Source organism: Aspergillus clavatus, genomic scaffold, assembly GCF_000002715.2.
Source record: "Aspergillus clavatus NRRL 1 1099423829794 genomic scaffold, whole genome shotgun sequence".
Lineage (NCBI taxonomy): Eukaryota > Fungi > Ascomycota > Eurotiomycetes > Eurotiales > Aspergillaceae > Aspergillus > Aspergillus clavatus.
The window spans coordinates 708633-729874 of record NW_001517105.1 but is presented as its reverse complement, the minus strand read 5'-3'; the positions used below and the strand labels follow the sequence as shown (position 1 = coordinate 729874).

The following is a 21242-nucleotide window of genomic DNA, read 5'->3' as shown; positions in this document are numbered from 1 at the left end:
GCGAATGGAGGCAGATTCGTTCAACCGACTGTGGGGGCACTATGGCTCGCCGTCGCTTTCCGGGATGTAAATTCAATTGGCATGCCTCTTGAGCTACCAGGAGAAGTTCTCGATCTGTGGGTACCAATAGCGCGGCAGCCTTCACAAACACGCCGTTGTTACAATGAAAAGATATCCGAGAAAATGCGAATCAATCCGTCCCTTTCTCATTTATCCGAGGTGAAAAAGCGACCAGGATCTAACCGCATATACAAGCTATTTTCTATACCATCATGACCGGATCTTTTCCCATAAACTCCAACCGTCTTTATGTCTAGTTGCGCAAGCCATTCGGATAGCCATTGACGGCAATCTCCCTGAACCCGTTCAAAATCCCATCGCTAAAGACACTCTTCTTCTCCTTCCCATCGATACCCGTGACCAATTTCTGCGCATGCGTCTGTGGGTCCACCGGCTTATTGTTGATCGTGTATCCCGTGTCGCTCGCATCGACGTAGGCCTCAACACCCGCGCCCACACGCGGGTACTCCTTCATGAGCTTCTTGTGGCGGCGCAGCGCCGCGAACATCTCTTCATTGGTGACGTCGTTGAGGAACTTGCAGCTGCCGAGGGGGCTGGGCACGGCCGCGCGCAGCAAGCCATCCCGGGTCTTGAGGATGGCCTGTGTGGCCTTGTCGAGGATCTCCTCGTTGAACAGGTCGTGGTCCATGGAGAGACCGGCACGGGAGAACAAGTTCAGGAGTCGTCGGTGCTCGTCATCGCTGAGGAGGCCGCGGTTGTTGGCGAGGGTTGCGGAGTAGGCCATGTCGATGGAGATGGCGTGGCCGTGGCGGAGGGGGACGGGGGGTGTGAGCTGCCCGGTCGTGTCAGTCCGATTGGGAGTTAGCATGATACGGAAAAGTCATGGCTGACCTCGTGCAGCGGTGACCAAGTATGTCCATACGCAATGACTCGGTCCAGTCCGATCTCATGCAAGTTCGGGGTCTCCAGCTTGAGCATCTCGTAGATGCCGTTACGGTTAATCTCATCCGCCGCCTTCTTCACCTCACCCTTGTCATCAGTGGAGCGCCCGAATTTGGTTGCGATCAAGCGCTCGCAGAACTCGTCGAGCAGATCGAACGTGCGCAGGTGCGCACAGCTCGAGATCTTGATTAGCTCCGCGAAGCCGTTGCGGACCTGAGCTTCCGGCAGCGTGCGGAGGAAGCCGAAGTCGAGGAAGGTGTGCATGGGGGCATGGTAGGCGCCGAGGCGGTTCTTGTAGTTGCCGTAGTTGACGGCGACTTTGATGCTGACACTGGCATCGATGAGGCCAATGACTGTCGTGGGGATGCGGATGTAGTTGGTGTTTCGGCGGTAGGCCGCACAGGCGAATCTACCAGCGTATTAGCTGAGTCTACAAAGTGGGAGCTTAAAGGGGCTGTTTGAGCACATACCCAGCAACATCGGTGACCAGTCCTCCACCCTATCGCCGGACGTTAGTAATTGAAATGTACGCTCGGGATCTGATGGACGCACCACCACTAGAACAGGCTCCTTGCGAATGATGCCGAAATCGGTCATCGAGTCCACAATACTGGTAAAAGTCTCCAGGGACTTGGCCTTCTCGCCAATCATGGTCTGGTGAATCTTCAACTCCAGGCCATGGTGATCAAAGTACTTCTGCATCCGATCACCGTAGAGAACATAGATGTTCCGATCCATGACAGCCAAGCAGCGACCCCAGCGCTCATAGAGATTCGCCAGCTGCGGGTTCTGGGGCTCGAAGACGCCATCGAGGAAAGTGAAGTCATACTCGATCTTCTCGTAGCCCTCGACGTGGAAGCCGTCTATGGTCTCGGAGACCGTTGCCTTGAGATCCGACATGGTTGGATGTGGTGTTGAAACGGAGAGATGAAAGAGGGGGGGGAGCTTGTTGGTTGAATGAGGACTTGCTGGGCTAAGAGAATCCAAACGAATGGCACGGAAGTGAATCCCTGGGCTATATAGAGGATCCAGCACCATCCCACCGGTCTTCCCCCCAATACCACGGGTTGGATTGAGAGCTTGATCACTCACTCCCCTTGGATAGGGATTCCCACGCCAAAGACCAACATCTCCCCAGGGTCTCTCCCATCCCAGCGCTCGCGGCTCCCGCGCAGACAGCAGACACCACAGACAGGAGAAGCCAGATTCACCGTGAACGGCATGCAACCAGCATGCAATGGCGTTGGATGATGGGCAGCCAAGCACGAAATACAAGCTGGATCTGGGAAGAACCAACCCACGACCATGGACAATCCGGTTGCCATCGAGCAAGATCAGGATTCTGCAGCTGCGTGGACAGTACAGCACGACAACCGCTGGGAGGGGCTATTTTTATGTCATGGCTATGCAAGACCGCCCCTGTCAGGGAAAGGCATGTTGCATTGATTGGGGAAGGGGGAAATTGGGGGAGAATTGCTGGGACTCATGAGTCATGTCCGATTTTAGCGGCCGCTTTGGGAGACGATAGACTATAGAGTTAGGGCTGTTTCACCAGGAAGATCGCCCCGATCGATCGGATTGATCACGGAAACTAACAACAAGATACTGTTAAGTGTTAACTGTTTCCGATAGATGGGGAGTGGGTCCCTATAGTATGTACCAAGCAAAAAAAAACCGGATTTCCATGGCACCCCCGGAGATCGACATTCGACAAGTCGTTGACGACGGGTTTCCCACCACGTCAACGACTTCAAAGCTTTGCCCTGGAATGTTCACTCAGCCCGAACACGTGTGAATGTGATGGATCATTTAATCTCTTACCGATCCATGCACGCTTGGCCTGTGTTTGCTTCGCGGCAGAGGACTCGGTCAGGTTTGAATGCCTCATTACGGTATGATTGTTGGGCTAATGTGCGCGCGTTAAGAGGCCTCCCATGTCGCTCTTGTGGACACAAGACCGCTCTTGCCCCTCGCAGGCTGAGCAGAATTCACGACAAAAATCCACAAGAGATGAAATGACCAAGGAGGAATTTGATCCGTCCAAGGCCTATGCGCCGCAGGAGCAGGGAACGGGCTTCTTCGACGACGGTCGCGAGATCGCGCTTCTGCACTTTGTGTATTTGCATCCTGACCTGGAGAATATTCGGGGCTCGCCGGAGAAGGTGCTCGCAGCCATTGATGAGTATGGTCGGACGAAGAAGTATCTGATGAATGTCGGCGAGGACAAGGGCCGGATTGTCTGCGATCTCATCGCGGAGGTCCAGCCGAAGACCATGGTATCTCGCCCATATCTCTGAAATGTCCCATTGCAATCACCATTCCCACAGGCTAACGGTAGTGTGCAGGTTGAGCTGGGAGGCTATGTTGGCTACTCGTGTATCTTGTTTGGCAATGCCGTGCGGAAAGCGGGAGGCGAACGCTACTACAGCCTGGAGATGAACCCCGAGTTCGCGGCGGTGATCATGTCGCTGGTCGACCTGGCTGGCCTCTCGGACGTCGTGAAAGTGGTCGTCGGCTCCAGCGATGCTTCCCTGGCGCGTCTCCACTCCGACGGCCTGCTCCAGCATATCGATCTCTTGTTCCTGGACCACTACAAACCAGCATACACGACCGATCTCAAACTCTGCGAAGAGCTGAAGCTGATCACCCCGGGCTCCGTCCTCGCTGCTGACAACGTCATCAAGCCGGGAAACCCACCGTACCTGGAGTATGTCCGGAGCAGCGTGGAGGAGAAGCGGAAGAAGCTGGGAGCGGACGGGAGCAGCGAGGGGATTCCCGGGCATACGGTGAACCAATATCAAAAGAGGTATGGGGAGATGAAATTCAACCAGAGTCCTGGCAATCCGAATCTCGTGTACGAGAGCAAGCTGGTGAACAGCTTTGAGCCAACTGGCCTGCCGGTAAGCATATCCCTGACTGTATAGACCGCACGAACTGATTAAAGTATAGGATGGCATTGAAATCACTCGGTGTGTGGGAGAAGAGAAGAGGAACAGTAGACTACACTAGACATAATATCCGTCCATATTCTCAACCGGTAGTAATTCCATATCGATCACTATGGACACAAGTATGGAGAGCCAGCATAGAAAGCGCCCGTCACGAATATCCCCAGATAAAGAACGCCAGCACTTAATTGCAAAAAGACCAGGCACAATGCTGCATAATCAAGATTCGCTGGCATGACGTAGACCATGTATGCACGGCCAGCAAAATACTGGTCCGCCGGTTGCATCGCGATATCCATAAACAATACATATGAACCGCAGCTCTCCCGCCACACCTTAGCATTCATCCTCATTTCTATTCCCTTTTCTGAATTACAGAGATCACTCTAGGGCATGTTGCCGCGATGACAGCTTCATCACCACCACTCTTCTTCTATGAGCATGTACCGAAGAACATCCTCCTCATCATTCTCAGCGTCCTCTGTCTCCCCATCTCCGCCATCATCACACTCGTCTCGCTCCTTTTGAGCTATATTACAGAAGATGGAATGTCGCAATCGGTATCTCCCAGTGATGTATCTCGAAAAACAATCCTTGTCACCGGCATCTCCATGACCAAAGGACTCACAATCGCCCGTCTCCTTGCCAAACACACATCACACCGCATCATCGCCGCAGACACGGAGCCTATCTACTTCACCTCGCCGGGGAGATATTCTCGTTCGATAGCCGAGTTCTACCGTCTGGACTCACCAGATGCAAAGTCTGTGCAGCCCTACAGTGATTCGCTACTCTCAGTAATCCGAGAGGAGAGCGTGGACTTATGGATCAGCTGCAGCAGCGTCGTCGGCGCGCTTGAGGATGGAGAAGTGATGAGGTCAGCGCAAACAGAGAGAGGAGAGGGGTTTCGAGCGGTGCAGTTTGACAGCGAGGCCGTGGAGAAGCTGCACGAGAAGGATGCCTTTATGGAGTATATTGAGAGTCTGGGGTTACTGGTCCCGGAGTCCCATCGGTGCACGTCTGTCGCAGAGGTCGAGAGCATTCTCGCTACCGACCAAAATGAGAAGGGTCAAGAAGACGACAAGCGGTTTATCCTCAAGCCGGTCGGCATCGACGACAAAGCGAGGAGCCAGGTGATGACGCTCCTCCCTCTCTCCACAGGGGCCAACGCCACATCCTCTTACCTGGGGACCCTGAACATCACCGCCTCCAACCCCTACATCCTCCAACAATTCATCAACGGCCCCGAATACTGCACACATGCCCTCGTCGTCCGCGGCAAAGTCCGCGCCTTCGTCTCCTGTCCATCTTCCGACCTTCTCATGCACTACGAAGCGCTCCCCGCCAACTCCGCGCTGAACGTGAAGATGCTCGCATTCACGAAACGCGTGGCCGAAGACGGCGGCCCGGGATTCAGCGGCCATTTGAGTTTCGATTTCCTCGTCGAAGGCGAGGGCAAGGACGCGCGGTTATATCCGATCGAGTGCAACCCGCGTGCGCATACGGCCGTCGTACTGTTCCAGGATATTCCCGAGATGGCGGATGCGTATCTCTCCTGCTTTGACTCCGAGCCCTGGAGGAAACCCATCGTGGTACCTCGAAAATCCGCGAAGAGCTACTACTGGATCGGCCATGATATCGTCACGCTACTTCTCATCCCGCTGCTGACATGGGGTTGTGGAGAAGGGGGTGTGGATGAGGTCACCGGTGGGATCAGAGCGTTTTGGAACCACCTCATGCACTGGCGGGACGGAACGTACGTGGCGTGGGATCCGGTGCCGTTCTTCATCCTCTATCATGTTTATTGGCCGAGCCGGTTCGTTGAGTGCATTCTTCGGGGTCGGAGATGGAGTCGGATCAATGTCAGCACGACGAAGATGTTCGAATGTTGAGTGATTCCTGCTGGTGGCTTAGACTGCAGAACCTGCCTTGAGCTGCAGTATACCTCTTGCTTAGTACATGCCATCCAGCCCTGTCTTCATACCTAATGAAGTTGTTGTAGCTTGGGCATATAAATATATATATATATACCTATATATATATTTTCAGGCTCTCGGTGATCTTCTAGCTGCTTGGATGTTGGAATGTTGGAGATCAGAAAGTCGTAAGCCTGTCCCAAACAGGCAACTTCCCCGGGATGATCGGCACACTTTCCCCGATTAGCGTCTTGGCGTGTCTACTGTCCTAATCTGGTAAAGCGTCCCCTGATCCTTGATGCCCTAATCCCAGCGTGCTATTGATGAGGGAGATGGAGAGGAAAGGACGTGCAGATTGGAAACGATGAATTAGTATTCTCATAGGGGCATCGGGGTTGCTGACTTCTTCTTTCTATCTGGTTTACTTCTGAGGGAGAATGTCTCGTTAGTTCATCAAATGTTACCTCTACTCGGGGGGAAAGAGGCATATTACTGACTGACTCGCAATCAACTAATACATTTCCCACGTGAAATTTCTTCACATAAGACTCGTCAAAGAGTGGGTAGATTTGTTCTCAAATTAGGCTTTATTCAGTAGTCAAGACAGAAAATAAGATGAGGCAAGGCTATCAACAAAAAAGGATTCACTGTTGGTCACCCAGCCCAACCAGGGGGTCCATCTTGCTCCAATCTTTGGTGGGTTTCCCCCCCCAATGCACGTCGTGGAAGGCTTCGAGATCAAGCTGTCCGTCCGTTCAACTTCCAAGTCTAATCGTCCCGCGCATACGGACTCCGTCGGCGCAACGCCGGCCCATAGTATCGCAGTAGGATCGGTGCCGGTATCCCCACAACAATGGCAATCAACGCGAGCGTACTGTTTCCCCATCCATATCCAAGGTTGCCATATCTGATCCCGAGTTAGCTACAGTTCAGACGGAGCCCCAGGGCAATGAACAAACGCAGCCTGAGAGGGGAAAAACCACTTACAGACTCGGAGCGGCCAAAGGCAAGGCAAAGGCCAAGATACTTCGTAGACAGATGATCGCAGCCATTGCACTGGCTGCGTACTTCTGGTATGTGTCGATAATATACCCCATTACGCAGAGGATCTCAAGCACGGTACCTGCGCCGTAGATAGCGGCGCCGATGTTTCTTTGCCGGAACCAATGTAAGCGAGCGTTCCTCGGATTCGGTCATTGGGGGGGGGGAGGGGGAAACAAAAAACGCTTACGGCATAATCCAGTGAACATTCGAACGGGCAGACCATCCATACCAGAACAGCCCGATCGGCACGATGCAAGCGCCTATAATCAGGACCGGCAATCGGAACTCGGGCATGCTGCGCCCTCCATTGGCGGCACATAGATTGCGATAGTACCGATCGGCCAGTCGGGTGCCGCCCTGAGAGGCGAATCCCATGCCCACAAAGAGAGAGATATAGTTGAGGGAGCCGATAGAGACCGACTCGCCGTAGATATCTGTCCATACATTGGGAAAAGTGGCGATGAGGATATACAAGATCCCCCAGAGGAACGCGCAATACAGACTCCAGACCTGCACCACCGGTTGAGTCGCCAGGAGGATGAAAGGACGGACGATGCTTGTGCGAAGAAGTTGTAGCAGCGAGACGCGGTCGTGAACAGTGTATAGGTCCGGGTTCTGGGTACTCTTGCGTCGTTTTTTGCAGCGGCGCTGGAGAAGGACCGGCGCGTAGGTCTCGCGGAAGAAGGGTAGGCCTAGGATCTGGATCGCTGCACCAATAATCGAAACCACATAGAAGCACCACTGCCAGGTTGTATATTGTACCAGAAAGCCGCCGGCAATGGGGCCCACGACAACACCGATCAGAGGTGCAAGGGTGTAGACGGCAATAGCCTGGCCGCGTTCGTGGGGAAGAAAGAGGTCGGCATTGATACCACTTCCGATCTGGTATAGTTACTATTATTTAGCCTCGCAATGTAACACAGAGTGCTTATAGGAGAGGGAAAGAAACACAAAAAAAAAAAAAAAAGGGCTCTACCGCAAAAGGGCCCGCGCCACCCAGACCTGCCAGAAAGCGAAAGACAATCAGTTGATTTGGGGTCTTTGCCGCACCGCACAGAGTATTAAAAACAATATAGAATAGATTTGCCGATTGGAGGACCATGGACCGCCCGAAGACCTCTGACAATGGTGCTGTTACCATAGGAACAAAGGCGGTTCCTAGCAAGAAGACCGTCAGAGATAGCACGCCGAGCATGTTGGATGAGAAATGGAGATCGGCTTGGATGGCATCCAGAGCCGGGGCCATCGTCGCCGAACTCATGGAGGAAAGGAAGTTGAATAAAGACATAGGCAGAATGGTCGTCCATTTCTTGACTTGGGGCCAGTTTTTGGGATTTTCTGGGTCATCCGGGCCATCCCAGGTTACCTGGGTCTGCTATCAGACTGGTGTGTCCAGCAACGATTTCAGGGGGCAGGGGGGACCGAAAGATGGAAGGATAAAGCGTACCAAGTTGGGATCAGGATCTCCTGGCGGTGCTGATGTGGGCATAGGAGCCGGCGACGATGGAGCTGGAGCTGGAGCTGGAGCTGGAGCTGGAGCTGGAGGCCCATCGCCGGTCAGACTGGTGACAGCCTCTTTCTCTGCCATATTTCGAAGTGGGAATGATGAGAATGAGAGAAATGCCAACAAGCAATTGCGATGAGAACAAACAAAGAGGAGTTGCCGGGGGGGGAAAGAGATGACTCAGCCGTGTGGAATACACTGCGTTGGCCAGCGATTACTACGTATACTGTGTAGAGTATAGGTCTTATGCTGGTTGATTGCTTGAATAGCTAGTCTAGTCTAGTCTCCCGTAGTCCAAAGTACGGCTGCTTATCCTCATCGCTAAGCCGAGAGCCCGAGACCCAAAACAAACCCTAATTGGGTTGGATTTCTGCCGGCAGAAAAGCAGCAGCCAGTCAAAAGCCATCAGTACAATACGGCCCTAGACCTAACTGAACTCATCTCACTCATATAGCCTATAGAGTATAGGCTTGCGCTGTGGAGGATGGAACGGCGGAAATTGCCGTCCCCGGCGTCCCGCAAGTCAAGCTAGTGCTAGTAGTGTGTCTTACTTACTCCCTCGACCTGTCAAAAATCGCTCAATCAGTATTCAGTCACTTACCGTGGTGGTTAGATAGTCTGGCGAGATTATGTATATGATTATATCTGACCCCCACGGCCAAGTAGCAACGAAGTGAGCCGAACTTCTGATTGACCCAATATCCCAGCGGTCCCCCCGTTGTGTTGCTTTCTTTCACCCCGTCTCTAGTCACCATGTGGCAGTATCTTCTCGGGAGCATTCTTCTGCTAGTCGCCCTGCACCTGGTTAAACGCGTCGAACAATGGCGGAACAGGAGGAGGTACGCCCAGAAATATAGCACCAAAGACCCCGTCAGGATCTCGGACATCCGTCGCCCCGAAGGAGGGAGCTACACCAAGGAGACCGTCCAGGCGTTTCGAAAGCATCAGGGCCTGGAGTTGCTCCGGAAGAGACACGAGGCGTGCGGTTATACCTTTGAATCCCACACACTGGGGGGTCGCATCGTCAATACCTCGGAGCCGGAGAACATCAAAGCGGTCCTGGCCACTCACTTCCAGGACTACTCTCTGGGTTTCCGACAGGCCGCGCTGGGACCGCTGCTAGGCAAAGGCGTCTTCACGACGGACGGACAGGAATGGAAACACTCGCGCGGACTGGTGAGACCCAACGTGGAAAAGGCCCATGTCACCGACTTGAGTATCCTAGAGAAACATATCCGTCAGTTGTTGGCGCACATCCCGCGAGATGGCCGCACCATTGACGTGCAGGACTACTTCTTCAAACTATCGTGTATGGCCGGCCGCCCCCCCCCCCCTTCAGCTCCAGCTAGCACTGGACTAAAATGAAATAGTTGATAACTCCACCGAGTTTCTGTTTGGGGAGTCCGTGAGGTCGTTCGAGGCGGCCGAGAACTCGGAAGAAGCTCGCTTCGCAGCCGCCTTTGACTTTGCCAGCGGCGAGACGATCCGTCGGTTACAGTACGGACCCTTCCTGCCCCTGTACTTTAATCGCGACTTCACCAAAGCATGCAAGGTAGTCCACCGCTTTGTCGACAACGTCGTCGCCAAAGCTCTCGCCCGGCGGGCAAGTCGCAAGGCGGGCGAGAAGACCGGGAACTATAACTTCTTGGACGGCTTGATGGATTCAGTGACGGAACCCAAGCGCCTGCGTTCCGAGACGCTCAATCTCATGCAGGCAGGGCGCGACACGACCGCTGGCATGCTCGGGCATGTTTTCTACCTGCTCGCCCGGCGATCGGATGTATGGGCCAAGCTGGAGGCGGAGGTGGCGACCCTCGAAGGGAGGGCTCCCACGTATGAGGACCTCCAACAGTTGACATACCTCCGCCAAGTCATGAACGAAAGTAGGTCATGACGTTCTGGGTTGAGGGGCTTCCACAGACACTAACTACCATCCACAGCCCTCCGCATCTATCCTGTCGCACCTATCAACAGTCGTGTCGCCGTCCGGGACACGATTCTCCCCACCGGAGGAGGGCCCGACCACAAGTCCCCGATTTTCATTCCCGCAGGCCAGAAGTGAGTCCTCTCCGTCCTCGCTGTCGAGGTTCCCTACACTAATTGCAACCAAGAATCTCATTCCCGGTGTACGTTATGCACCGCCGGAAGGACATCTACGGTCCCGATGCGAATGAATTCCGCCCGGAGCGATGGGGGGAGCCCAACTTCCGCCCTGGTTGGGCGTACCTGCCATTCAACGGCGGGCCCCGGGTGTGTCTGGGCCAACAATTCGCCATGACCGAAGTGGGATATACCATCGTGCGGCTGGTGCAGACCTTTAAGGCCGTCATCCAGCGAGACTTCAGCCCCTATAAAGAACATGTGAGGATCTCGGCGAGTGTCTACGGCGGGGTGCAGGTGGGCTTGATCCCGCGGGATTGAATCGACCGTGACAATGTCAAATCATAGATCAGTCCAGAGATGTATAGAAGGTATATCCATGGAGTAATTCACAACCAGTACTGCTTCATAAAGTCCAATCCTTCCTGCACCCATTCATCCTCCACTGTATGCATCACCTCAAACCCGTGATCGCCAGGCTGCAGACTCAGGAGAACGGGCACTTGGGGACAGACCTGCTGCATTTTATCGATGAACCCGGTCGAACAGATCGGGGGTACCTAAGCCCATCTTAGTACCCGGTCCACCTTTTCCCTTCCACCTTGGGTGGGAAGATAACATCGGGAAGAAGAAGAAGAAGAAAGTAGAAAAAGGAAGAACAACTGACCACAGAATCTCGATCTCCCTGAACCACCCACAGCGGCGGCATCCTCACCACCTTCTCCGCCACCCTCTCCAAGCCCGCCATTGGGTTGATCTGCTCATGCTGGCCGGGACTCCGGTTGAAACCCAGCCACCGCGGCAAACACGCCTGCTGCAACACACAGGTCAGGAGCTCCCACATTTCCACCGCATCGCCGCTCGTGCGCACCGCCCCCGGCCGCACATGGCGGCGTACATAGTCGCGCAGGATGCGCTGTGCGGCGCGCGGCGACGGCGGCAGGCGGCCGAGAATCATCTTCGGTCCCGGAACGGTATAATGGGGGATGTCGGTGTTCAGGGCCCCGGCAATCGAGAGGAGGACCTTGATATTGCTCTGAGCAGGGAAGAGCAGGGCTGACTGAATGGCGAGGTAGCCGCCCGCGGAGGTGCCGGCGCACGCGAGGCGGCTCAAGTCCGGACGCGCGTGCCAGGTAGCTGTGAGACTGGGGAGAGTGGTCTGCATCCAGGTCCAGAAGGTGTCAAGGTCGGAAAGGATTTCCGTGGCGTTGCTCTCGGGAAGGAGGCGGTAGTCGGGAGCAATGAGAATGGCGGGCATGGTGAGGATCATTTCAAGGGCCCTGCATCCCCACGGTTTAGGTTTATGTGCAGAGGCAGGGGGGGGAGCTGTGTGAAAACAAGCAGGAATTGGAGGAGAAGGAAGAACAGAACACACCAGGGAGCAAACCAGCCTTCATACAGCCGGTGGCCAATGATGAATCCCCCACCGTGCCAATTGACCAACACGGGGTAATCGCATGCGGGTTGCGAGGCCAGAGCCTTAGGGATGAGGACAGAGGCAATCAACGGCTGATTGTGGATGACCTTGTAGGTCAGATCCACACGGTCAAATGGGTCGAACTTGCTAGTCATGTTGTATCAGACACTCGGCGGCGGGGAAAGAAAAATAGGTAGGCGAGCAGGGGAATTCAGAGAAGAAGGGCTTGGGGACCAGAAGGACTTTTTATATGTGTTGGGCAAGCCCTGACAATGGAATGGGGCCTAGTGGCCCAGGAGCTCGAGGCTGACTGTCCAGCCGATTGGCATGACATGACAAGTCTTGCGTTTGCGAGATGCGTAATCGCCTATAGTATATACTAGCTACTAGCTACACGGGAAAGCGGCTAATCAAGGCTATCCCTATTGGCCGTACTTATCTTTGAGCCGCTTTACAGCCAGCTCGCCCAGATGCTCGATGCTGCCCCCATTCATCAGTTCCAAGACCGACACATCCACCCCTAGATGCTGTTTCCACCAGTTCCTGATTTCAATGGCCACCAGGGAATCTACACCCACCGTCTGCAGCGTGACAGAGACTTGGATCTCTTCGTCGGATCGCATCAAGAATCTTGAGACACAGTGCGCCAATTCCCGAGCGACGGTCTCCACCGATGACTTCTGGTCTAGCTGGCTCGGGTCGCTTACGATACTGGACAGGAACTGCTTCAGCTGATCGGCTGATTCGCTACTCCCGCTATCCGATGTCTTTTGGATGTTGCGGTAAATGGCCATCCGCGGATCCCGTTTCCACATGCTGCCATTCTGGGGATCCATAATCGGAATCCGAGATTCCAACGCCTGCACGACGTGGCTTGGGTTCTGGTACCCGCTGACCCTGGAGACCGATTCCTGGGGAGCGTACCGAGACGCCGAGCGCGTGATGGTAAGCTGCAAGCTATCCAGAAAATCTTGCTCGGTCAGGAGTGTCTGGAGATTCGTCATAAGGGTGTCTCTGGTCGCTGCGGTGCGGCTCACATAGCCAACCTCGTCAACGGGGCCGATATCGATGACCGAGGCAGCCAGGCCGAGGTTCTGGCGGTACTGCACAAAGGAGTCCAAGAAGGTGTTGGCAGAGGCGTAGTTGGATTGCCCGTAGTAGCCAAATGTCCCGCCGACGGAAGAAAACAGCACGAAGAAGTCCAGATCTCGGGGGAGGGCATGATGGAGATTCCACGTCCCCTGGACTTTGGGCCGGACGGCTGTATGCCACGATTCAATGTCCATACCGAGCACTCCAACATCGCGCAGGACCATAGCCATCTGCATGACTCCCGCAATCGGCTTCGCAGCCTGGTCAATGGCACTCTTAACCGCATCCGTATCAGCAACATCACACGGAAAGCACTGAGTGGAACAGCCCATTTGGTTGAGTTCCCGGAGGAATGCCTGATCGTCTTCGGATTTGCCCGCTGACCGTGAAAGGAAAACCAGGTTCCGAGCGCCATGGGATACCATCCAGCTAGCGATGGCTTTGCCCAAGCCACCCAAGCCACCCGCCAGGAGATACGAGCTGTCCATGCGGAACTCCGGTGCGGGAACGGTGGCTGCCAGGGGCAGCGTGTCCTGCTGCGGAAATCTGATCACAATCTTGCCGGTATGGGTCCCCTTTTGCATGAAGCGGAAGGCATCTTCGACGTGCTCCGCGTCGAAGGTAGTAATCGGCGTGATGGGCTTGAAGTTGCCCTCCAGGTATTGCTCCATGGTGAGGCTCAGCAGGCGCGCCACCGTGGCCTTGTGTGTGACGAGTAGACGAGCGACATCGCCTCCGAGAAAGGTGCGATTATCTTCAAATGGGTCCAGAGCCAGCTTGCCTCTGCCCACCATGTCTCGCTTGCCGATTTCAACCATGGCCCCGTAGGGCGCAACGCACTTCCACGAGGCGTGGAGCAGCTCCCCAGACAGAGAGTTGAGCACTAGGTCGACCCCGACACCATCCGTAGCTTCCAGGACTCCGTCCAAGAAGGTGCTAGCACGCGAGCTGAAAATGCGTGCGCGAGGGATGCCGAATTCTCGAGTAAGGAAATCAGCTTTCTCCTCGGACCCAACTGTCGCATAGATCTCAGCACCGATCCACTTGGCTACATAGATGGCGCAGATTCCGACACCTGCCCTGGTCAGAAGCTGTACGTACCGGACTTGTCCGGGGGAAGGGGTTGCTTACCTCCAGCAGCACTGTGAATCAAAATGGATTGTCCCCGTTCGAGCTTCCATTTCTCCACCAGGAACATCAGTACTGTGATGTACGCCACAGGCATCGTTGCCGCTTCTTCATCACTAAGCTGGTCCGGGATCTTAATGCAGAGGTTGGCCGGCCGTTTAATGGTTGTTGCCATTCCAACGGATTCGCACCCGATCGACATGACACGGTCTCCGACAGCAACATTTGTGACCTCGGTCCCAATCTTGGTGATGTACCCTGTGCCCTCCAGACCAATCGGGCTGCTGCCATCTGTAATAGTATCGCCGCCTGGGAGAATGCCCATGACAATCATCACGTCCTTGAAATTCATCCCAACGGCACTCATCTTCACATGCACCTCATCCGGATTGAGTTTGCCGAGGGGCTGGCTCGTCCAGTGCAATGTCTGCAGGAGGCCCGGCGTGCCAATTGCAAGACCCTTCGTCTCCGGCGGCGGAGCGGTTTCACACAGAGCCTTCTCAACTGGGACCCAGTGGAAGCGGCCGGTGTGCACTGCGCCATTGGTCCAGGCGTACTCCATGTCGGGATCGAGCTCGCCGAAGTCATCCTTGACCTCGTACAGCGATCGCATAACGTTGACCACCGCCTCAGCCGCGCCCACGCCCGTGTTCTCCAGCTCGAGCGTGGCAAAATTCATAGCCAGCTCGGACCGGATCGTCCTGGCAGTGCCCAGAATCTGTGCCGCATGGGGGTCGCTCGCATGGATTTGCGCCGCGGGGGTCAGCCAAAGCACAGTCGATAGCTGAAGCAAATCCACCAAATGCAGGAAGTGCATGAGGTCCTCCTCCTTGACCTCTTGCAGTAAGGGTTTCACGCCAAGGTCGATAAATGAGATGAGATCCTGGTCGGCTCGGGGTTCCTGGCCCCATTCACAACGCTCTAATTCGGCTCCTTGGGCACGAAGGAGGGCCTCGACCTCCGCCACGAGCGGATGTGCCTCGGCCCCGACGAGCAAAGTGACCTGCTGGGAAGGCGGAGTATCCAAGGCGGGCTTAGCGATGAGATTGGCATTGTATGTGTACGGCTGTTCATTGTCAAGGATCACGGAATCACAGCCTGCAAACCCGGCAAGCCGCAGCCTTTTGTCCCACTCTTCTGGACTGATGAAAGGACAGCCAACTCGTCCGTCTTCCTCACTAAGCCACCATCCGGAAAATTGTCCCTAAAAATGAAGATTCAGTTGTCAATGCTGTCCAGGTAAGTTGGTGGCAATAACATACCATAATAAAGCTCATGGCCCTCGTGACTGTAAATGGTTAGCGGTTATGTTAACAAACCCTGCGCGAAAGAACCCTTGTACTTGCCTGGACACAGTTCTTGCAGAAACAATTGACCTTGAGGCTGTAGTAGTTCGCGAACATGGGTCAACGTATCTTGAAGCCACGGTGTCGCGTGCAAAACCTGTCGGTGTTTAGACTGGCCCTAAAAAATAAAGGTCAAGTACGTACGTTGGACGCGATGATGAGATCGTATTCGCCAGCAGTGAAGCCCTGCTCCATCGGATCCTTGGCGATATCGAGCGGCTTGTACTCAATGCCTTCGTAGTCCTTGAATCGCTCCTGAGCCTGAACAAAGAAGCCCGAGGAGATATCAGTGTACGTATACTTCCAGTACAGACGCTCGCCAAAGTCCGACTTGAGCTGCTCCAGGAACTTCGCGGTCAAACCACCAGTACCCGCGCCGATCTCCAGGATCTTCATCTGCGGCCGCGCATGGCCGAGGAGCTGCATAAACTCGGTGAAATCCCAGAGATCGTTGTACCAGCTGTATATTCCCGTGAGAACCCCGTCTTGCAGGAGAAGGTCGAGATAGTCAGTCGTGCCTTCAAATACATTCACAACCTGGTCGTAGGCTCTCCAAATCGCGGTTGCCGGAGCCCAGCCCCCTGTTGCCTGACATGCCTTCAGGAGCTTTGCGATCAACTCGCGGCGCTCGCTCGAGTCCATGGTGGCCAAGTCCTTGGAGTCCTCCACCAACGGATAGTCTGGCTGCTGGAACCGCTCGCATTGTTCATCCAGCCAAGCGCGATATTTCTGCATATGAGGCATCTTGGTGGAGCGGCCGACTAGTGCCCCTTGCGCTTCAAGAGCACATAGAACATAAAGCCGCTCGAGGTCCCGGACTTGATCCTTGATGTCATACTTGAGCTTCATCATGTTCACGGCATCCTGGAAGTCAAAGTGCGGCTTCCATTGCAGCTGAAGCAATTTCGCCTCAGATGACTTCGCCAGCCCAGAATCCTCCATTGCCTTACCCCTGAAGCCTTTGAGGTAGAAGACCGTCTCGTCGCCGGCTCTACCCTGTGAGATACCTTGCACAATGCCCGGCTTTCCAGTAGCCGCCGTCTGCACGCGGATGGCCTTGCCGGTTGCGGAGCCGACGAACAGCTCCTCAATGTAAGTAGGCAGAAAAAGCGTCTTGAAGCTACGGTATATGCCTTGGCACATCGCCACGGTCAGGGACTGGAAGACGAGATCCAGCGTCGACGGGTGAATCATATACACCGATTCGGCTTCTCCCTGATTGTCCACAAGATCCGCTGCAGCTGAGCGATCCACCACACTGGCAGTGATGTTCCCCAACCCCTTGAATCGGGGCCCATAGTTCAGACCAGCTCTCGCCATCGTTGTATACCAGCGGTTTGAAGAGACGTGTCTGTCAAGACTCTCAGTCTTCCAGGGTGGAGTGGCTGAAGCGCGACCGCTACGAACAAGGCCGGAGCAATGTTTGTTCCACGCAGCTCCGTCGTAGGATACGATCTGAAACTCGTACCAGGCACTGTCCAGCGTGGCAGTGAGTCTCTGCGGGTGCAAAGTAGTCATGATCTCGACGGGCTTGTCATCGTAGAGTACCAAGGCCTTACTGAGTTCCACTTCACGGACCGTGTACTCGCGCACATCGTTGATTTGGAAGATCGCCTCTCCGGCCATGGCAACGTAGCCTGCACCAGGGAAGACAATGTCGTTGCCCACGCAGTGATCCTTCAGCCATGGCAGATCCATAAGCCGTAGCTCGTTTCTCCACGTGGGTGAGAGCTCGCTACCCTCAAGAATGCGAAGTCCCAGAAGATCATGGGGAAGGTGCTTGCGGAATCGCCAGTTCTTCATTACCCGGGTCTCGGCCCAATAGCTCTTCTCGTAGTACCATGGGTATGTCGGTAGGTCAGAAAGTACGATGGCGTTCTCCGAGGGATACGTGATCCTTATTCCTAAGGAATGCAGCTGACCCACGGCTTCGAGAAAGGACACCGTAGCATCCTTGCCACGGACTAAGGTTGAAACGTAGTGAACCGACGTGGAGGTCTCGTTGTAAATTTGTCGTAGAGGGCCGCTAAGAGCTGCATGGGGTCCGATCTCGAGATGCACCAAGCACTCGTGTGATCCTGCTAGGAGTGCCTTGACGGCAGAGCGGAACAATACTGGGCTTTCCATGTTCTCTTGCCAGTACCTCGCTTCAAAATCAGACGCTTCATGCAGGGCCTTGGCCCGGACACTTGAGAAAAAGGGAATACTTGGCGCACGAGGGGAGATGTGTTTAGCAATCAGCTCGCCGTATAATTCGCCCGCAAGGTTCATATGATCTGTACGGGTCAGGCCAATTTATATGTCAGTGTCGAGGGGCACTCACCGGAATGATATGCTACTTGTACCTGAAGCTTTCTGGCAAACACATCAGGCTTATCCGCCTTAATTTTTGCAAGGACATCTTCAAGGACATTCAGATCACCGGACAGAGTGACACTGGAGCCACTGTTCTCACACCCTATCCGAACGCCTGCAGCAAGGTAGGGCATGACCTCATCCCTTGCCATTCCAACCGCAGCCATCGCGCCAGCCTTTTGTGGCGACTTACAGACATACCCACGGTAGTAGGCCGCAATAATAGCTTCGCGCGCAGTTAGGACACCGGCAGCATATGCCGCTGCGATTTCGCCACTGGAATGACCCACAACCGCGGCTGGAGTGATATTCCAAGTAGAGAGCAGATTCACTAACGCCACCTGTAGCGCTGTGCAGACCGGTTGCGAGAATTCTGGCTGGCCGATGATCGCTTTGTCATCGCAGTTGAGGAGCACATCTGCCACGGTCAGTCCGAGTCATTCCCTTGAAGTATGCGGGAGATACCTACCTTCAATTGTCCATGATGGCGCGTGCTCTAGCTCGCGAAGAACCTGATCCATGGCCCTGATATCATCTTGGAACGATGCGTAGTCTAACATCAGCTCTCTGCCCATATGTATCCTGTTAAGACGCAGTTAGCCTTGGCCACGGTAGGCTAGACTACCTTACTTCAGGCACATACCATTGAGCGCCCTGGCCCGTGAAAACGAAGGCTGTTTCTTGAAGGTGGGCCTGGGATTTGGTTTGAGGTGAAACAACTAAGTTTGCTGAGCCCCCTTCAGCAACAGCGTAGCTCCTCAGCTTCAGATGCTCTCTCCTTTGCGCAAGAGTATATGCCAAACTATCGAGTCTGCCAGGATGCTCTCTCAAATATTCCTCCATGTTCTCGGCAACCCTTTTCAGAGACTCGGGATGATTTGCGGAGAACAAGAGAAGGCTCTTACGAGATCTCCCGTTCTCGTCGGGTGACGATGGAGCCAAAACTGGCGCTGGGATACCTAAAGAAGCAGCAGAATCAATAATGAACTATGGAGCAACATCAGCACAGAAACTACCAATTTCTTTCGAGTGCAATTGACTGACATGAGCATTTGACCCGCCGATTCCGTATGAATTGACACTGATACGCTCGGCGCGTTCAGCTGGCCAGGTCTTCGGCTCGACAGGGACAACCAGCTTGGAAGTTTCCCATGGAACTGTGATTGTCAGTGCCGAAGCAAAAACATAAGCTTCTTACAACTCACTGGCGGGGTTAGGGGTATTGAACTTGATGTTTGGGATGATGGTGCGGTTTTCCAGAGATAGGGCGGCTTTCATAATACTGGTAATTGCAGCCGCACCTTCACTGTGTCCAAGGTTCGGTTTGATCTATGTATTGTCAATAACTGAGGAATCTCCAAGAGAGGGTGCCGTCCACATACCGCACCAATATAGACCCCTTCTTGGAAACAATTTGCAATCGCTTTTGTCTCGATGGGGTCACCAAGACGAGTCCCTGTGCCGTGGCATTCTACCATTGCCGTTTCCGATAAATCGAGTCCGGCATTTTTGTATGCTTGACGGATAACTGCATCATGCGCTTCCGGGTTAGGCAATGCGAGTCCGTTGGTCTTGCCGTCAGCATTACTCGCTGAACCTCTGATGACTGCCCGAATGGGATTTCCGTCCCGTAAGGCCTCATCCAGTCGTTTGATATACAAAGCGGTGACTCCCTCGCCCCGAGCATAGCCATCCGCCGACGCATCGAAGGTTTTGGAAGAGCCTTCCGGTGATAGCGCCATCTGCAGGCTCATGCTGATAGTCATGCCCGGAGCCATGATCAGGTTGGTTCCGCAGACCATCGCGGAAGAAATGCCGCCTTGCCGAATCTCTTGTAGTGCCTGATGCAACGCCAGCCCTGCAGACGAACAAGCACTTTTGATGATCATGCTACAACAGTGGTCAGACTCCAGCGCACATCAGATGCCATGATCGCCAGGCTCATTAGACGTACCTAGGTCCCTTCAAGTCATATTCATACGCGACCCGATTGGGGAGCGCAAAGTCCAGGCCGCCAAGAACACGATATGGGTTGTACTCGTGAGTGTCCTTGTGCTGGAGATCTTGCCAGTCCTCCGAGAACATCCCCACATAGGTTCCGATATTCTTTCCACCCCAGTCGGTCTCACCGGCGCTTTCAAAGGCCTCCCTTACTAGCTCGAGGACAAGTCTTTGATTGGGGTCGACTTGTTCTACTTCAGCCGGCGTGAGAGTAAACATCGAGAGGTCAAACTTGGAAAAGTCGACATCGTTCAGGAAGTAGCCATGTTTCGTGCTGATCGTTCCGTGTTTGCCATGGGGACTGTAGTAGGCATCGACGTTGAAACGGTCCGCTCTGATAGTGGACCGAGCATCGCCCTTGGTGATCAGGAAGTTGTAGAGCTCTCTGTCGTTGCGGATTCCGCCAGGTAGCCTCATTGCCATACCACAGATAGCAATTGGAACCGGAGCTTCATTGGTCGCATCTGATGACTGTACTGTGCCGTTCTTGGAGCCATTGCGCTGATGGGTTGAATGTTGATGAGACCCGTTGACCTCGTTCAACCCATTTATCCCCTTAGTACCGTTGGTGCCGTTGGTGCCGTTGATACTGTGAGCATCATTGAAGTGATTTTCCACCCCAGCCATGCTTCCGTTGGTCTCTATGTGTACGTATACTTCTCGCTACCGTATGGAAATCTCACTCACGAATCTGCCCGGGGTATCAACGAGAACAAAAAGGATTGCCATAACACTCGACAGGGTAGGATCCTTGAACGCTCTAGAGCCTCCTCTTTAAATAGCCTGCACCGGACGGGTAGATAGTGAGCCGATCCGTAGATTGCAACACTCGTTCCTTGCCTTTCCGATATCATACCGCGCCAACGCTCCCCCTCCTGCTCGCTATCTGAATCCGTGCTTATTCCTCCTTGTGGATTTTACAAACGGCCCTTGGTCATAGGATGTGACCTTAGGCCACCGAAGCACGGACCGAAGTGGCGAGGCTATCTATTCCTCCGGCTGTGCTCGGTGATGTTGTGAGTATGGTAGGAAGGTACGGGGATACGATTCCTTTGAGGGGTAAGTGTCGCTCATATCGCATCGACTTCCAAAAAGGACCATATACAGGCTGTAGCCAACGCATAGTAGCCTATCAACAACACATTAACCGTGACACAAGCGACAGAATAAGCAGGATATATATCCCTGTACTTCTCCACCGTGGCAACAACATCAACGAGGTCCACCGGAGTAGGATATGCTGGAACATGAGAACCGATAGCCACGAGAGGTTATGTTGCATTCCATTGGTATAAACCCCCAACCAACCTGCAGGAGACGGGGGGGAGGGATCTTGATCCTCTCCGGTCGTGTCGGCCTTTTGGCGCACTTTAAGCAACGCCAAGAAGGGATAAGGCGAGTCAAGAAGAGAACGTCAACACCGAAACT

The 21242-nt window shown here is 54.2% G+C and overlaps 7 protein-coding genes across 7 annotated transcripts, besides 2 other annotated features; 3 read left to right on the top strand and 4 right to left on the bottom strand.

The window, feature by feature from the left end:
• Nucleotides 1-313: 313 nt before the first annotated feature.
• ACLA_055850 (sedoheptulose 7-phosphate cyclase) lies at nucleotides 314-1863 on the bottom strand (the record flags this gene model as incomplete). The annotated part of the gene is made up of 4 exons (XM_001274962.1): nucleotides 314-853; nucleotides 913-1372; nucleotides 1434-1462; nucleotides 1516-1863. 4 exons carry the CDS (start codon nucleotides 1861-1863, stop codon nucleotides 314-316), a joined length of 1377 nt encoding a protein of 458 aa, XP_001274963.1.
• A 1115-nt stretch (nucleotides 1864-2978) lies between these two features.
• Nucleotides 2979-3887, top strand: ACLA_055840 (O-methyltransferase; the record flags this gene model as incomplete). The annotated part of the gene is made up of 2 exons (XM_001274961.1): nucleotides 2979-3239; nucleotides 3291-3887. 2 exons carry the CDS (start codon nucleotides 2979-2981, stop codon nucleotides 3885-3887), a joined length of 858 nt encoding a protein of 285 aa, XP_001274962.1.
• Nucleotides 3888-4315: 428 nt separating this feature from the next.
• Nucleotides 4316-5803, top strand: ACLA_055830 (uncharacterized protein; the record flags this gene model as incomplete). Its single annotated transcript, XM_001274960.1, has 1 exon — nucleotides 4316-5803. One exon carries the CDS (start codon nucleotides 4316-4318, stop codon nucleotides 5801-5803), a length of 1488 nt encoding a protein of 495 aa, XP_001274961.1.
• A 117-nt stretch (nucleotides 5804-5920) lies between these two features.
• Nucleotides 5921-5954: a microsatellite.
• Nucleotides 5955-6595: 641 nt separating this feature from the next.
• Nucleotides 6596-8459, bottom strand: ACLA_055820 (putative MFS transporter; the record flags this gene model as incomplete). Its single annotated transcript, XM_001274959.1, has 5 exons — nucleotides 6596-6734; nucleotides 6815-6979; nucleotides 7059-7753; nucleotides 7848-8237; nucleotides 8319-8459. 5 exons carry the CDS (start codon nucleotides 8457-8459, stop codon nucleotides 6596-6598), a joined length of 1530 nt encoding a protein of 509 aa, XP_001274960.1.
• Nucleotides 8377-8416: a microsatellite.
• Nucleotides 8460-9128: 669 nt separating the features above from the next.
• ACLA_055810 (cytochrome P450) lies at nucleotides 9129-10796 on the top strand (the record flags this gene model as incomplete). The annotated part of the gene is made up of 4 exons (XM_001274958.1): nucleotides 9129-9684; nucleotides 9746-10258; nucleotides 10316-10433; nucleotides 10487-10796. 4 exons carry the CDS (start codon nucleotides 9129-9131, stop codon nucleotides 10794-10796), a joined length of 1497 nt encoding a protein of 498 aa, XP_001274959.1.
• Nucleotides 10797-10864: 68 nt separating this feature from the next.
• ACLA_055800 (putative polyketide synthase) lies at nucleotides 10865-12047 on the bottom strand (the record flags this gene model as incomplete). The annotated part of the gene is made up of 3 exons (XM_001274957.1): nucleotides 10865-11035; nucleotides 11143-11755; nucleotides 11851-12047. 3 exons carry the CDS (start codon nucleotides 12045-12047, stop codon nucleotides 10865-10867), a joined length of 981 nt encoding a protein of 326 aa, XP_001274958.1.
• A 267-nt stretch (nucleotides 12048-12314) lies between these two features.
• ACLA_055790 (type I polyketide synthase) lies at nucleotides 12315-20441 on the bottom strand (the record flags this gene model as incomplete). Its single annotated transcript, XM_001274956.1, has 12 exons — nucleotides 12315-14059; nucleotides 14116-15316; nucleotides 15375-15400; nucleotides 15432-15555; nucleotides 15603-17734; nucleotides 17782-18231; nucleotides 18283-18395; nucleotides 18457-18800; nucleotides 18858-18970; nucleotides 19019-19142; nucleotides 19196-19703; nucleotides 19768-20441. 12 exons carry the CDS (start codon nucleotides 20439-20441, stop codon nucleotides 12315-12317), a joined length of 7554 nt encoding a protein of 2517 aa, XP_001274957.1.
• Between the last annotated feature and the right edge of the window lie 801 nt (nucleotides 20442-21242).